This window comes from Camelina sativa, chromosome 2, assembly GCF_030686135.1.
Source record: "Camelina sativa cultivar CO46 ecotype springtype chromosome 2, ASM3068613v1".
Classification (NCBI taxonomy): Eukaryota; Viridiplantae; Streptophyta; class Magnoliopsida; order Brassicales; family Brassicaceae; genus Camelina; species Camelina sativa.
Genome location: NC_141881.1, coordinates 15869813 through 15884533, shown reverse-complemented (window position 1 = coordinate 15884533; position 14721 = coordinate 15869813). Strand labels below are relative to the sequence as shown.

Genomic DNA, 14721 nt, shown 5'->3' with positions numbered 1-14721 from the left:
AATTCTGCGAGAAATACCTTGCAGATTTATAAATATTTCTTTGAAAACAACCTTTGTAGTTGTCTTAGCATGTTTACCCACTTCGTCGACAATGAGAATCTTCAAATTTTGTCGACTCTTAAATCTTGTTTCCTGGACATGGATAATAACATGTTAAACATTAATCAGTTAAGATAATCAATCAACTTAGAACCATGATTGGAAAAAAGAAATATGAGATCATCGTTGAAGAAAGAGGAGATAATAAACTGATTGAAAAAAAAAAAAAAGAAAAGAAAGAGGAGATAGATAGTAAATTGGTTCGATGAAGAAAGTACTTGATTTTAGAGAACAATCGATGTGAAAAGGTGAGAAGACTATCCAAAAGATTTTATAGATACAAACAGTGGAGATTTTGGAGGAGAAAAATGGGAGAGGTGGAGATCGTGGGGTGATAAAAGAGAAAAAATGTTTTAAGATTAGATGTAATCGTTTATTTGTTCTCATTTGTTCCACCATCATTTTAAAGGTATCTAACGAAAGGATTAAAATTGTCTAAAAATGTCAAAATTGTCATAAAAGAGGTCAAAGTTGTCCACCAAATGTCTAAAATGTTGTCCATCAAACTAAGTTGTCCACCAATTGTCATTATGACACATTTGAAAAGACGAAAATGATTATGACAGATCTGAAAAGAAAAACGCTGTTCATGACACATTTGATAGTTTTCTTATATTCTATTCTACAAGATTGCTCTATATCTTTTTCGAAGTAAAAGATAAAATTAAAATAAATAGAACTTTTCTAAACTGTGGAATGGGAAATCGCAAAGCCGAGCCACACCAAACGAAATGTACTGTACTACGTTCAAATTGTACGCTTGGGTAATTACCATAAAACGGTAGAGTTTGAAGGTAAATATAGTAACATCAGCGAATGACAATGTCACAAATCCTCGTCTACATCGACCGAGTTCACTTGTAAACGACGATCTTGACACTTGAACATGAAAAAGCTTAGTAAAATCATTGGGTTTTATTGTCAATTTGTAGCCCATATTATATTGGGCCCATTTTATAGATATATGATTAAAATTAATACTAAGAAAAAGACAAAGTTTGATTTCTTTTATTCCTCTCTCTTTCTCACTCGCTCTGTACTCAAACGCTCTCTCTCAATTTGTCATCTTCTTCGTCAAACTTCAACCCCGAAAATTCGAAAAAAGAAAATACAAAATCCCGCCTTCGCCTTCTTCTAGAAACCCTAACGCCGAGCTCTATCTCCGTCTGTAGATCTCAGAAGCAAATACACCGTCGACCCGGAAACTCATACAGGTTTGCTCTACTTTTGGAATCGTCCCACTCTCTCTCTCTCTCTCTTCGCCTTACTTCGATAAAGCTTCTCTGTCGTTTCAATTTCAATTTCGAAATGAGTTTGTTTCCTATCGTTAACCGAATTCTGGAACTCTCTTTCTCACTGGTTCTTCCCAATCTAGAAAAAAAAGTAAAAATAAAAAAATCGAAGAAGAGTGTCATGTTTAGATACCAAATTCGCAATACTTTGTTTTTGTATTGCGATTCTCCAGATCTAGTTTGTTTTTGTGTGTAAAATCGAACATTTCATAGTGAAATCGAACCTTATATAACCAGATGAGATGACGTTGTTAGAGAACATGTATAGAATTAGAGAATAATTTTGGGAAAATTTCAAAAAAATTTTGTTTATCTGAGTGTTTATTTTTGCAGCTAGTGAAATGAATCATACAGAAGAAGAACATGGAGGTGGTGGTGGTGGTTGTTATGATTATGAGTTGGATCAACTCTTCCTTGTACATTCTGATATTACATCTCTTCTCCATCAGGTCCTTTTGCTACTCTTGGCTTCTTCACTCCTTTTCATTTTATCTGAGAGAATGATGTTTCATAATGTTATGATGTATACTCTCTGTAGTATTAGTTATGGCTAATTTGAGTTTTGTGGAAATTTCAGATTGATGAGCTTGTTGTGCAAACCATGAAGCGTAGTAGTAAGACTGTGACCAAACAAGGGACTAGAGAAGTTGAGTCTTTCAGATCTGTCTTGTCTGATATGCTATCCACACTAAAGGTACCATTCCTTTTTGTGTTTTAACCATTTGCTTTATAACTTTATGTAATCTTTCTCTTTTTTATTATGCAGCCATGGTTTCCTCGATTGCAAGAAGTGATAACGGAATCTGAATTGGTTTCAAAGGATCAGGAGGAACAGCTTTTGATGAGCACTAGCAGTGTCCGATCAAGTAAAGAAGAAGAAGAAGAAGAAGATTTGTTTGATGTTGAGAGCCCTGAGCCTACTCAGTTTGAGCCTTTAGTCTCTCCTTCTCCTCTTGTGAATTGGCGTGGTGGTGATCATAACGCTGACAAGGGTAGACAACTCTTTCTTTTGACACCATTACCGTTAGGGAAATCTGAATTCCTTAAACATCAGAAGAATGCGTCAAAGCTTACGGCTAAAAGGATTTTCCCAACTGCTGTTGCAAATCAATCGCTTCAAGTTTCTAAAGAAACAAGTGATGATGCTTTAGGAGGTGAGTTGATGAAAACTGCAGGACTTGGTAACTCTTCACCAGTACTCAGGAGAAAAATTCAGTCCGAGCTTCTAATGTCCCCTTGCTTGAAGATGTCGCCTCCAAAATCTTGTACACTGTTTAGACCGATTCCTGAATCTTCTCCACCGGGAAAGCAAGGTGCTTGTAAGTCCACTTGCTCTGAACTGGGAGCTAGCACTTCTAATGGTTCACAAAGCTCTGGATCTTCTGGTATAGATGTAGCAGAGGATCTCTGTTTAAAGTATCCAGAGCTTTTGGGAATACAACATGCTCCAATAACAAGAAAAACAGATCTTGAATCCTCTCCGGTTTGGTGGTTTTCTCCTCCTAAAACATGTGTTTTTGTGAAGCCTGTGAATGAGAAGAAACTAATTGATGGAACTGGTGTTTCCGGAATGGTATCATCATTTGATTTTCCAAACATTAATCCAGAAGCAAAACACACTACAGGTAATATAAAAGTTGATGTTTTGTTCATTTCTTTATGATTACTCCATATCGATGATCTTTTTTACTTTCTCAACTGTTTCTTAGAGGGAAGCATGTCAATGGTGGTTGAGAGTACACCAGTGTTTAAAGAACCAGAGAGCGTAATGACGAAAAATAGGACAAGAGCGGGTGAGAGTACTCTGAAGAAAGAGCTATGGACAAGATTTGAAGAAGCATCAATTCAAGATGAAGATATACATTTCAACTCGATGCCAACAACAACAGTTAGAGGAACTAAGAAGAAAGGGTTCATGGAAAGGTTAGAGGAAGCGAGTGACAATGAGGAAGTTCATGACTCAATTTTATGATGAAATCACTCACTTGGTAAATGGTTTATACCTTCTTTGTTTGTAATTTTACCAATTGTACTGTTCAACCTTTCTTTTACCAAATCGTGGCTTGACTATATTAGAAGAACACTAGAGATGAATGAACAAAAGAGAATTGAATAGAGAAATAAAATGTTAGAATGAATGGTAAACTATAAAATTAAAATTAATAAGATTTTAATTAAATAACAGAATTAGTACCTAACTAAAAAGACTCAACACCGGAACTTGTAACTAAAAAGATTCATTGTTCTAGTATCACCATAGTGTTATAATCCGAATTTAAACAAAACACGGAGTATATGTGAGTTTGTGGCTCTAAACCAAGAAAATACACATATCGGAACAGAACCACTGATCATAACAAACATTTTCATTGTCTATTCTATATTAATGTAAAAGAATACCAAATGTTGGGCCAACATCGATATATAAACTTTATCTGTGAGCAAAAGTAAACAAAAATAAACAACCGAACAAGAAAACCTACCTGGATTAGATTTATCATGTCTCTGCATTCTAGTAATTTTTCGACCGATTAGTATATGTACAAGTATGATATATTTCTACTTCTAATATTATTATCTAGATTAGGGATCCTCATATATAATTCTAGTTTAATATTAAAAATTAACTAGAAGAGCTAATATCAAATTAACTTTATGTAGTTTATGAAAAAAAAAAGAACATTTATAGTCACTATAAATAGTGATTTAAATTAATCAAACCAATGAACATTTCAAACACTATAAATACCATCAATCTCCCTTCATTTATATATATATATATATATATATATATATGCTACATAACTCAAAGTAACTCACAAACATATAGAAAGATTCGGAAAGATCGGGACGACAATGGCTCCAAAGACCTCAACTACCCTTGCTTTATTCCTTGTGAGCAATATTCTCTTCCTCAACCTCGTTACCCCGGTTTCCGCAGACAACACTTGCCCAAGAGACGCGCTCAAACTTTCGACATGCGCAAATGTTCTCAACCTCATCAACTTGAATCTCGGTGCACCAGTTATGAGACCTTGTTGCTCTATTCTATTTGGTCTAATTGATCTTGATGTTGCACTTTGCTTTTGCACTGCACTTAAGCTTAGCATTCTTGGCATCACCATCGACACTCCTATTCACCTTAACTTGGCCCTTGACGCCTGTGGACGAACCCTTCCCGATGGATTCCGTTGCCCAACATAGCTACAATATATTCATATTTTCTATGTATGTTTTCAAATTGGTTTTGTGACTCTCGTCTAACATCCAAACTCAAACCTAAGTTCATGGCTTAGCAATTCACGAATAAGATTAAGACTTTTATGATGATGTGATAAACAAAAATAAAATAATTCAAAACACTGTTATATATATTTGTTTCAAAGGGAAAAAGTTATATATGTATATGGAAAATACTGTTATTTTAAGGGCAAATTTCAATATCACATAATACTCTGTACGGTACTTGTAGCTTTGTCTGAATCGAACTCACTACCCAAGTGTTTCTAATACTAGCATTTAATTAATAAACATAATAACATAGTAGCATAATCAAAAATGAATTTAATATTAAATTTTAATTTATAAATTACAAATATAATTAACAACCCTATGAAAGAATCGGTAATTTAAAATATTTGTTATACAGCAAATAATTTAAAGTGTCATATATATACTGGTTGCCGAATAAATTAACTGTTAACTGGTTAACTGTTAACCGTAAATAACTGAAAGTTTAAAAATGTTAATGATATATTATGCATACAAGTTTTTATAATCCAAACAAGAAGGGTAAAGCCAATAAAATTGTGAAAGCCAGACTTTTTCTGGTCAGAAAAATCCAAATTACTAATTTACAAACAAAATCGCCAGCTAAATCACATATATACACATGGGACTTACGAGTAATTATTGAACACATATGCATCGATTCTTATTTAAAGCTTGTTTTGGTAACCATGTTCAATTTTGATTACAAATTGTACAAAATCCATAAAATCTTTATACGCCAATTCATTTTTTTTTTTTTTTTTTGAACAACTACGCCAATTCATTTGATGCGAAATTATACAACCACCACCCACGTACCTCCATGATTGAAATGAAATATATATCTTTACCACATAAGAAAACAAAGATCCATTGACTACTGTTACTTAAATGTACATTCCTTTGATAATTCCTCAAAATTAATTAGTAATGACAGCTTTAATTAACAGACCAACCCTAATATAAATACATCATCAATCTCTTCATTTATCTTCACCACTCTCTTTAGCAACACTTCTTTCTTTAAAACATCATACCTAAAATAAAAATACATATTTCCAGAGATGGCTTCAAAAATCTCATCCTCCCTTATCATTTTCCTCACATTCAACATCCTCTTTTTCACGTTGACCACCGCGTGTGGTGGTGGCTGCAGTCCAGTCCCTAAACCCAAGCCTAAGCCAAAGCCTACTCCGAGCCATTCCTCCAGCGGTAGCTGCCCAAGGGACACTCTCAAGCTCGGTGTTTGTGCCAATGTCCTCAAGGATCTTCTCAAAATCGAGTTAGGCAAACCACCAGTCAAGCCTTGCTGCTCGCTCCTCAACGGTTTGGTTGATCTTGAGGCCGCAGCTTGTCTCTGCACTGCCCTAAAGGCTAATGTTTTAGGCATTAAGCTTAATGTTCCCGTCTCTCTCAGCCTTCTTCTCAATGTGTGTGGCAAGAAGGTCCCTTCTGGATTCGTATGTGCTTAATTGATTCTCTATCCAGTCTCCACCCTTTGATTGGTTATAATGTTTTATCTTTTTTTTTCGGATATTTTTCTTTGATTAAAATTCTTTGAATTCTCCTATTTTCAGTTGTTAATTGAATAAATGTTGCTTCTACTTGTTTTTGATATATCCATATCAAATCAATTTGTTTATTCATATTATTAAAGTTAATAATCAGCTTATTGTTTCCGCTTTTATCTTTAAAGAATCATGTGATCCAAAGAGCAAAATACTATGTTGACCTAATATATCTATCTAAATACATCAATTAGATTAATATAACCCTGGAATCTTAATTTTATGAGAAAACAATATAATATAGCGGCATATTGTTTTTGTGATTAAATTTCCATCCAGTACGTCTGATAGTTTGGTTAATTCAGCGGAATAGGCACGAAAATGCCACTAATTATCAAAATTTGCCACTGATATATACGTGACGTGAAATTATTTTAGTCTCTTATATTAAAACCAATTAACTTAGAAACCAATTATTAAGAAAACTATCCATGTTCCTTAAATACTAATATAAAATGTTAAAGCGAAAATGATAGTATACAAAGTATATAGATTAACTGATTAATCCATTAATTACCAAATTGATTTTGAACAGAAACATATGTGTTCTCAAAGAGAATTGTTCAAAGTACGCAAATGTCAATTTTTTTTAGGTTCGATTCATAGAGAATGCAGCTTTTTTTGCAATATTACCTACATTGCAAGTGAGTATATATATCTAGTTTAATTTGCAAGTGAAAATGTACACATTAAATTTTAGTTTATCTAATCCTTCCATTTATATAGTGGCAAATTAAATTTAGAAAACTATTTGTGTGAGTTTTTGAGACCTTTGTCACGGGGCAGACTTGTATCACCATTATTCTAAAAGATTCTTTTAGTCTCTACACATAATCTCACTCGAAGACAAAGTTTATGACTTCATTTTCATGTGATCATTGTTATAGTAAATCTCAAATGGTTGGACTTATCAAATAATTTCTATTAGACTATGGGATTCTAATTTAAAACTAATTGGTTATGAGTAAAGTGATTCATATCTTATATATACCACTTAAAAGATTTTACTCAATTTCCAATGTGGGACATTGTATCTCTATATACATCTCTTGGAGATGAATGTTTTTCTAGACATCAATTTTGCTATTTTTGGGCATGAATCAGTGGACCAACTTTTGAATTGGGCCAATTGTGAATTGGGTTGAACATATGCAGACCAATGTCTAATACCATATTAGTATATGAGGTTCCAATTTAAAACCAAATGGTTATGAGTGAAAAACTCATATCTTATATATACCATTTGAGATCCTATTTAACTTTTAATGCGGGATATTATATCCATATTAATTTCGTATAGACACACAAATTAGTTTGAATTTTTTTTTTAATATAGAAATATCTCAATCGTATAATTTCAGTGTTAGTCTTGTCTCAATTTATTATATGACTTAACACAAATCTGAGATCAAAGGTAATTTGTTTCAGCAATTGTGGATCTAATCTTCAAGTTTATTTGTGTTTGTTCATAAATCAGTGTCTCTGTTCTTCTTTTTCTGAGTTCTAGTTTGGGATAGATTGCAACTGAGGAATATTAGAGTACCGCTCACAAGATCTTTTAAAGATGTCTTCAGCCATGGATAAGGCCTTAATGGCGATGTCTCTAGAAGAAGAAGAGGAGGTTCCATTTGATATGTCAGATCTTCTGGAGATTTCCTCATGCCAGCGAAATGCTTTAAGTTTGGTTGGGAGGCTTCTAAACCCAGCCTGCCAAGATATGCAGTCTTTGATTAGGAATATGCCAAGGAAGTGGCAAAAATGGGGAAAAGCGACAGGAGTAGCTCTCTCAAAAGAAAAGTTTCAATTTATATTCAGGTCATAGCATGATCTTCAGGAGGTTTTAGACAAAGGAGCTCACACCTACAACGATTGGTCCATAGCGGTGGACAGATGGTATGAGCACCCACCACCAAACTATCTCCAGTTTATTCCCCTCTGGGTGCAGATATAGAATCTACCTATCAACTACTTTACTATCCCTGCAATTACCTCACTAGGAGAATTGATTGGGCAAGTGCTTGAGGTGGCCTTTGATCCTGATAGGCCTCAGCTCCAGGAATTTGTCAGAGTTAAAGTTCTTTTTTATGTCGCAAGATCCCTGCGTAGATCGAAAGTGATTAATTTCAAAGGTGGGTCGGCGGAAGTAAGATTTCAATATGAAAGGGTCCAAAAACGTTGTTACGAGTGTCAAAGGCTAACTCATGAGAGGGATGTCTGCCCAATCATAGTTAAAAGAAAGCAAGAGGAGGTTTTAGAAAGAAAGTCAGGAATTCCAGTAGAGAAACAGGTGATCCCGAGGATTTTGAAAGAAACAGATCCTCTGTTAGGCGTTTTTAGGGAAGATCAAGTAGGGATCGATAATCTAACTGGAAGACCAAGAATAACACCAGAAGTTTTGGAAGGAATGCGACAATATCTTATGGCAGCTAATGGAGAGGATCAATCCATTAAGATGGAAGGGTTAAGAAAACGGTCGGAGAAGTGGAAAAAGATCCTCTGGCAAAAAAGTCTATTCTGAGACTAGAACCTCCACCTATCATACATCTCGATGTTAACAGAGAAAAAGGTCTGGTCTTCAACTACGAAAGTGAACCCCTACCATCGCAAAAGCCATTGCATACAGAATTGTGTCTAAATTCTATGCCTACAGACTCTCAGAATTATCCATATTAATTTTGTATAAGATGGACACACAAATTAGTTTGAATTTTTTTTTTAAAATATAGAAATATCTCTATAATTTCAGTGTTAGTCTTGTCTCAATTTATTATATGACTTAACACAAATCTGAGATCAAAGGTAATTCGTTAACTTAAATAAAAGTTGAAATTCTTCTAACTTAAATTCTCCAATTGCAACATTGCTAATGTCAAAGGAAAGCCATGTCCAACATGAATGATGTAAAACATTTGTTAGAGTTATAACGACAAAATCATCTTTAAAATATCTGTTTCGAATAGTATGTTTCTACATTGAATGAGATGTACGTGCGAGATCATACTACTAGTATCCTTTTGCTAGTTTCGTGTATTAGTGGTATCTATTATATCATCGTCGATTATTAAATATGGTCGAACATGCCAAAATGTGGTTCACGGGTAGCTATTGGCGAGATCGAGAATTCAGTTATTCCCTTCGACAGGCTAGCTAGTAAATATGATAATCATCATGTCATTTAATTCTTTACTATAAAATTGATTGGTCGATTATATTCTTATTATCTTATTTTTGTAATGAATTCCTCTTTAATAAACTAGACTGTATTTCTAAAAGACGTGGAAAAATGAAAGAAGTTGATATGCTAGTAATGATATTTTGGTGATCAACTTCTTGTTGATTAAGGCAATTAAATTTTACTGAACATAACAATTTTATGTCACTAGGAGATTGAGTAATGTTTCCATCTGAAATCTTTCGGCTAATAGACAATAAGGGGGTCTATTGAACTTTATATTTTAGGAGATTTTGGAGTATTTTTAAAATCACCTGTTATTCAACTAATGATTTTTAAAAATCTTCCAAAATATTTTGTTATTGAACTTGACATTTATTAAAATCATTCTAAATCATTCACAATCTCTTGTTATTCAATTAAAAATTTGTAAATTTCACTTCAAATCTACTGTTATTCAAAATTTCATAATACTTTAGAATTTTTTTTATGAAAACGATTCTAGGAGATTTCATAGCTTATTTTAGTTGAAAAAATGAGTTATAAAATCACACCTCTAGAGGTGAAACTTTGAAAGATTTATCAAGAAAAAAACAAATTGTGTTCGGGCAGAAAAAAAATATTGTGTCACAAACAAACTGCAGAAATATAACTTTGATTCTGCAACATACCTCAATCAATAGTAATATGATCGATTCTCGGATTCTGGGACTTCCTGGGAAATCAAAATCATCTAGATTGGGAAGAGAGAGAAAGGTTCTGTGATGGTTCGATGTGTCTGAAGTACAACTTTCATGGTCTCCTTTAAAATCAACGAAGTGTGAAGCACCAATCTTATAGAACGAACTCGAGCGAGTACCCGTCAACTTCCTACTAGCCACGTACAATTTTAATTGATGGATGAAATTGTATGTATAGGATGAACTCTTATCTCTCAGCATTATAATATCAAATTCCCAAAATCAGTTTGTCATCGGTAAAAGTTTTAAAATTTGCTATAAGCTGGTCATAAAAGTGCATCAATGCTCTTAAAACAACTAACTTTTGCTACAGATTCCACATCAAAGCCGTAGTTAGTTGCATTGTTTGAGATAAGAGATGATCACCAAGTAACAACAATAAGGACTCCGACAAAGCACAATCAAGTTGAATCTTCATTGGCGTGTCTCTCTCTCTCTCTCTCTCTCATTAATCTAATCCTCTTTTAAACATAACAACATCGGTCGAACATGAAATTGTTATCGAACACGAGATTGTTATCGAACACGCGGACATGTTTTGGTGGGCTATGTTTGTCCATGTGATGATCAGGATCACATGGTGGTGTTTCTTTGATACATCATCGCTAATACTGTTATGATCGGAGTACGTAGAGACATATTGTCGTTGTTGTTGTGATGGTGATGATTGTGGTTCTTATTTATATCGTCGTCAAACCTGTCAAAGTGGTGATTTCAGACGCCGGAGGAAGGTGGTTAGGTCGTTTATTAAACACCGGTGAGTTCCAGGGCAAATCGATGAGAAGTTGAGAAAGCATCCATCATCGTCATGTGAGTTTTATGCTAGGATCGGGGCCATGGGTTGGTTGAGATTTTGTTAGGCAAATTTTCCTTTTTTATGTTGTTTTGAAGTATTCTAAAATCACCCAAAGTTTAATAAAATTTCACCAAATCACAAATAGAAAATTCTAACAAATAACCAAAATCCCCTAAAACAACACTCAAATCTCTTAAAATTCTAAAATATTAAAATGCCACCAAATCACCTAAAATATTAAGTTCAATACACCCTCCTAAGTAAAAGTGTAGTAAATATTTTAATTTTTCTTACAAAAGGAATAAAAGAAGTAAGAACATAGTTCTGTAAGACTACATACAGATCTAATTAATAATGGTATAAAACTAATGGTCAAAAAGACAAAGAATAATCAAGTGAAAACGAAGTTGAACTTTTGCTGTATATTTTTCTTTTTGAAAGTTGACCCGATATTAATGGGATGTGCAACGATTTGATTCACATAAACGATAGTACAAAATAATTTTTGATGCTTAGGTTTTCATTGGATATTATTTGTTATCAAAAATACATGCTTTGCACTTCATAATATTCATTCATAAATCATAATCCAAATTCGCCAAACCTTATAAGTTCACAAGTACAATGAAAGAAAATGATGTTTGAGTTTTCATCGGGTCAGAATTTTAAAATATAAGAAAATAATTTGAAAATGAAGATGTGATTTACATAACTAATTACATTCTGATGCTTAGGTTTTCATAGGATATTATTTGTTGCCAAAAAAAAATCATTACTTCATAATAGTATTCACTAACAAATCATAACCCAAACAAACTATATTTTTCTTAAAGCTCCTTTATAATGAAATAGAAGTACAGAACATTGTTTTGGTAGACTTTATAATTTTAATAAATGGTTACAAATAGGTTATACATATATTATAAATTAATCCATATATTAATTGTAACAAATAAAATTTTAATTGTAACAGAAAATCTTAAACGGGTTATTCCAAATTGATAGTTCATGGATATTTCAAACTTTATTTTTGAAAATCACGTATATGGTTCCAAATATCTAGAATCACAATATTACCAATTTATTTTCCACAGATTTTATTGATAAACCACATCAATAAATCCCCTTTATAATAAAACGAAAGTACACAACATTGTTTTGATAGACTTAATAATTTTAATAAATAGTTACAAATAGGTTATACATATATTATAAATTAATCCATATATTAATTGTAACAAATAAAATCTTAATTGTAACAGAAAATCTTAAACGGGTTATTTCAAATTGATAGTTCATGGATATTCCAAACTTTATTTTGGAAGATCATGTATATGGTTCCAAATATCTAGAATCACAATATTACCAATTTATTTTCATCAGATTTTATTGATAAACCACATCAATAAAAAAGTTATTAAAGGGATAAAAATATACTCTTAATCATAAAAAAAGGAATCAGATCTCGCTAAATTAACAAGATTAATCGTGATCTTCGGGATCATATTCAGAAATTAAAAATTAAACCTTAATGCTAGATTAGGACCATGCTAGAGCACGGGTTGAAATTCCTTTTATTTATATTATAATTTTAGAATACAATATAATTTATATAATTGATTTTAAAAGTTTTTAAGGTCCTAATCTAGCATTAATCGTGATCTTCGGAATCGTATTTTATTCTAAAATTATAATATAAATGAAAACATTAATCGTGATCTTCGGAATCGTATTTTATTCTAAAATTTTAATATAAATAAAAATAATTCAATCCGTGCTCTAGCACGGGTCCTAATCTAGTTTATGATTTATTTGTGAAGTGGTGAACGTAATGTTATGATATATATATATATATATATATATATTCTTCTTTAAGGCTCTTAGTCCCTAAAATTACATCTGAAAGTTTTTCACTACCAACAACTTGACACCACCTTTAAAACCGATAATTTATCTCCAGATGAACTGTTTCCTTAAGATCCTTACCTGGGCTACTTGACCTGCCACTGGGTAACCAAGCTGAATAATCTGGGTAAGTTTTGGTACATTTTTTTTTGTCCTACTTTTTTTTTTAATGGGAACTGTTATATCTGTTGTCCTTGCCTAGCCGATATACGATTGTCTCAAGGAAAAAATCCATATTTATGAGTTCGTCAAGAACTACCAGGAAGCAATAATGGAAACAAAAACAAAATGCTATTACCTCTTATATATATAACTTGATCGCTAAAATAGTAAAATAGAACATGATGAACAACTTTTTTCACCGCCCCACATCTTATCTTAAATAAGTACTATTGCATTTTTTTAATCTCACGTTGCTTTAAACTAGAAGTTAGTGGCTACGAACGTCGATACAGCTGGCTAACAACCTCCAATTTGTAATCTTGAATAAGTAATCGAGTACGCAGATTATTCGAGTTTTGTATATAACTATTTGTTATAGGAACTATTTTGAGCACATCTGGTGAATTATAGATGTTTTAATTTTGTTATAGTTCAAAATTTTTCTTAAAATATTGCGTGAAAGATAGAGCCCATATACAGTAAAACCTCTATAAATTAATAAGGTCGGGACCATGAAATTTTATTAATTTATAGAGGTTTTAATTTATCGATAAATTAATAATTATTAATTTATTGATAAATTAATATTTATTAATTTATGAAGAGATTTTCTCATTTTTATAATGAAAAATTTCTATTACAAAATAATATACTTTTGTTATTTTCACATTTTTAAAGAATTTTCTTAATTTATAATTTTGGTTATCGTAATAGGATGAATGTCAAATTTTTAATAGATTATCTAGGTAAAAATGAGAAATGTTAGAAGTTTGGAGTTTAGAAAAAATTGTTACTACTATCTTTCATGGTAATGATGAAGTCGCAGAAGGTATTACGGTATCTTTAAAACCAATTACTAAAGAAACAATTATCGCATATATGACTCTTCACAATTTATGGATGTGATTTGAAAATACAACAATGAAAAAATTAGAGATGAGCTCCAACAAGATTGCAAATTCAAGAATAGACAAACAACAATAGAATCATATTTCACTAGATTTTCTTAGATATATATATATATATATATATATATATATCAGTTTATATGATTATTAATTTATGATATTGATGGGACTATAATTTTACATAGGATTTTCAAAAAAATTATTATTTTATTATTTTATCAAAATGTGTCATTTTTTACACCGGTGCAACTCGGGATCAGAAAAATTTATTAATTTATAGCGAGTATTAAATTAAAGAGTATTAATTTATAGAGGTTCTACTGTAATTCTGAAAGCCAGACTTACGTTGTCATAAAATTCCAAATTACTAATAACACAATCGCCAACCAAAGCTTATAAATCACATACGGGGCTACACATGGGAATTATTGAACACATGTGCATCGATTCTAATTTCAACCTTTTTTGTGTGGTTATCACGTCTAATTGTGATTAAAAATTGTACTGAATACTTAAATTCTCAATTAGATGGAACAATACACGATTACGTTTTAACTTACACACCTATATCTCAATTTCAAAATAAACTATGACAGCAAATATGGTACTTTTAATTATATTTCCATAACTCCATAATTGAACATTTGCTTCACAACATTGTAATAAAAAAAATGAAATATAAACTAACCACTTAATAATACAAAGATCCTCTGACTGCTTACTAAAATATAAACTCGTTTAATAATTCCTCAAAATTAAATTGCAAGGACAGCTTTAGTTAACTGTCAAACCCTATATTACATACATCA

General features: G+C 32.0%; 3 protein-coding genes and 1 pseudogene across 3 annotated transcripts; all 4 read left to right on the top strand.

The window, feature by feature from the left end:
* The first annotated feature begins 1089 nt into the window (after positions 1-1089).
* LOC104717470 (uncharacterized) lies at positions 1090-3466 on the top strand. Its single transcript, XM_010435043.3, has 5 exons — positions 1090-1313; positions 1725-1840; positions 1969-2085; positions 2158-3016; positions 3101-3466. The coding sequence occupies exons 2-5, from the start codon at positions 1733-1735 to the stop codon at positions 3361-3363; spliced, it is 1347 nt and encodes a 448-aa protein (XP_010433345.1). The 5' UTR covers positions 1090-1313; positions 1725-1732; the 3' UTR covers positions 3364-3466.
* Positions 3467-4137: 671 nt separating this feature from the next.
* Positions 4138-4763, top strand: LOC104717480 (Bifunctional inhibitor/lipid-transfer protein/seed storage 2S albumin superfamily protein). The gene has a single exon (XM_010435054.2). It carries the CDS (start codon positions 4248-4250, stop codon positions 4593-4595), a length of 348 nt encoding a protein of 115 aa, XP_010433356.1. The 5' UTR covers positions 4138-4247; the 3' UTR covers positions 4596-4763.
* An 882-nt stretch (positions 4764-5645) lies between these two features.
* LOC104717488 (pEARLI1-like lipid transfer protein 1 pseudogene) lies at positions 5646-6348 on the top strand (annotated as a pseudogene).
* Positions 6349-7793: 1445 nt separating this feature from the next.
* Positions 7794-8747, top strand: LOC147948687 (uncharacterized). The gene is made up of 2 exons (XM_087468202.1): positions 7794-8006; positions 8181-8747. Exons 1-2 carry the CDS (start codon positions 7794-7796, stop codon positions 8745-8747), a joined length of 780 nt encoding a protein of 259 aa, XP_087324328.1.
* Positions 8748-14721: the final 5974 nt, after the last annotated feature.

What these genes read in the sequence shown, in the direction of transcription:
- LOC147948687 (XM_087468202.1), top strand. Translation starts at nt 7,794, where the DNA reads ATGTCTTCAGCCATGGATAAGGCCTTAATGGCGATGTCTCTAGAAGAA. An exon ending in AATGGGGAAAAGCGACAGGA is followed by an intron (nt 8,007 to 8,180) that starts GTAGCTCTCTCA and finishes GTGCAGATATAG; the next exon opens with AATCTACCTATCAACTACTT.
- LOC104717480 (XM_010435054.2), top strand. Translation starts at nt 4,248, where the DNA reads ATGGCTCCAAAGACCTCAACTACCCTTGCTTTATTCCTTGTGAGCAAT.
- LOC104717470 (XM_010435043.3), top strand. Translation starts at nt 1,733, where the DNA reads ATGAATCATACAGAAGAAGAACATGGAGGTGGTGGTGGTGGTTGTTAT. An exon ending in TTACATCTCTTCTCCATCAG is followed by an intron (nt 1,841 to 1,968) that starts GTCCTTTTGCTA and finishes TGGAAATTTCAG; the next exon opens with ATTGATGAGCTTGTTGTGCA. An exon ending in AGAAGCAAAACACACTACAG is followed by an intron (nt 3,017 to 3,100) that starts GTAATATAAAAG and finishes ACTGTTTCTTAG; the next exon opens with AGGGAAGCATGTCAATGGTG.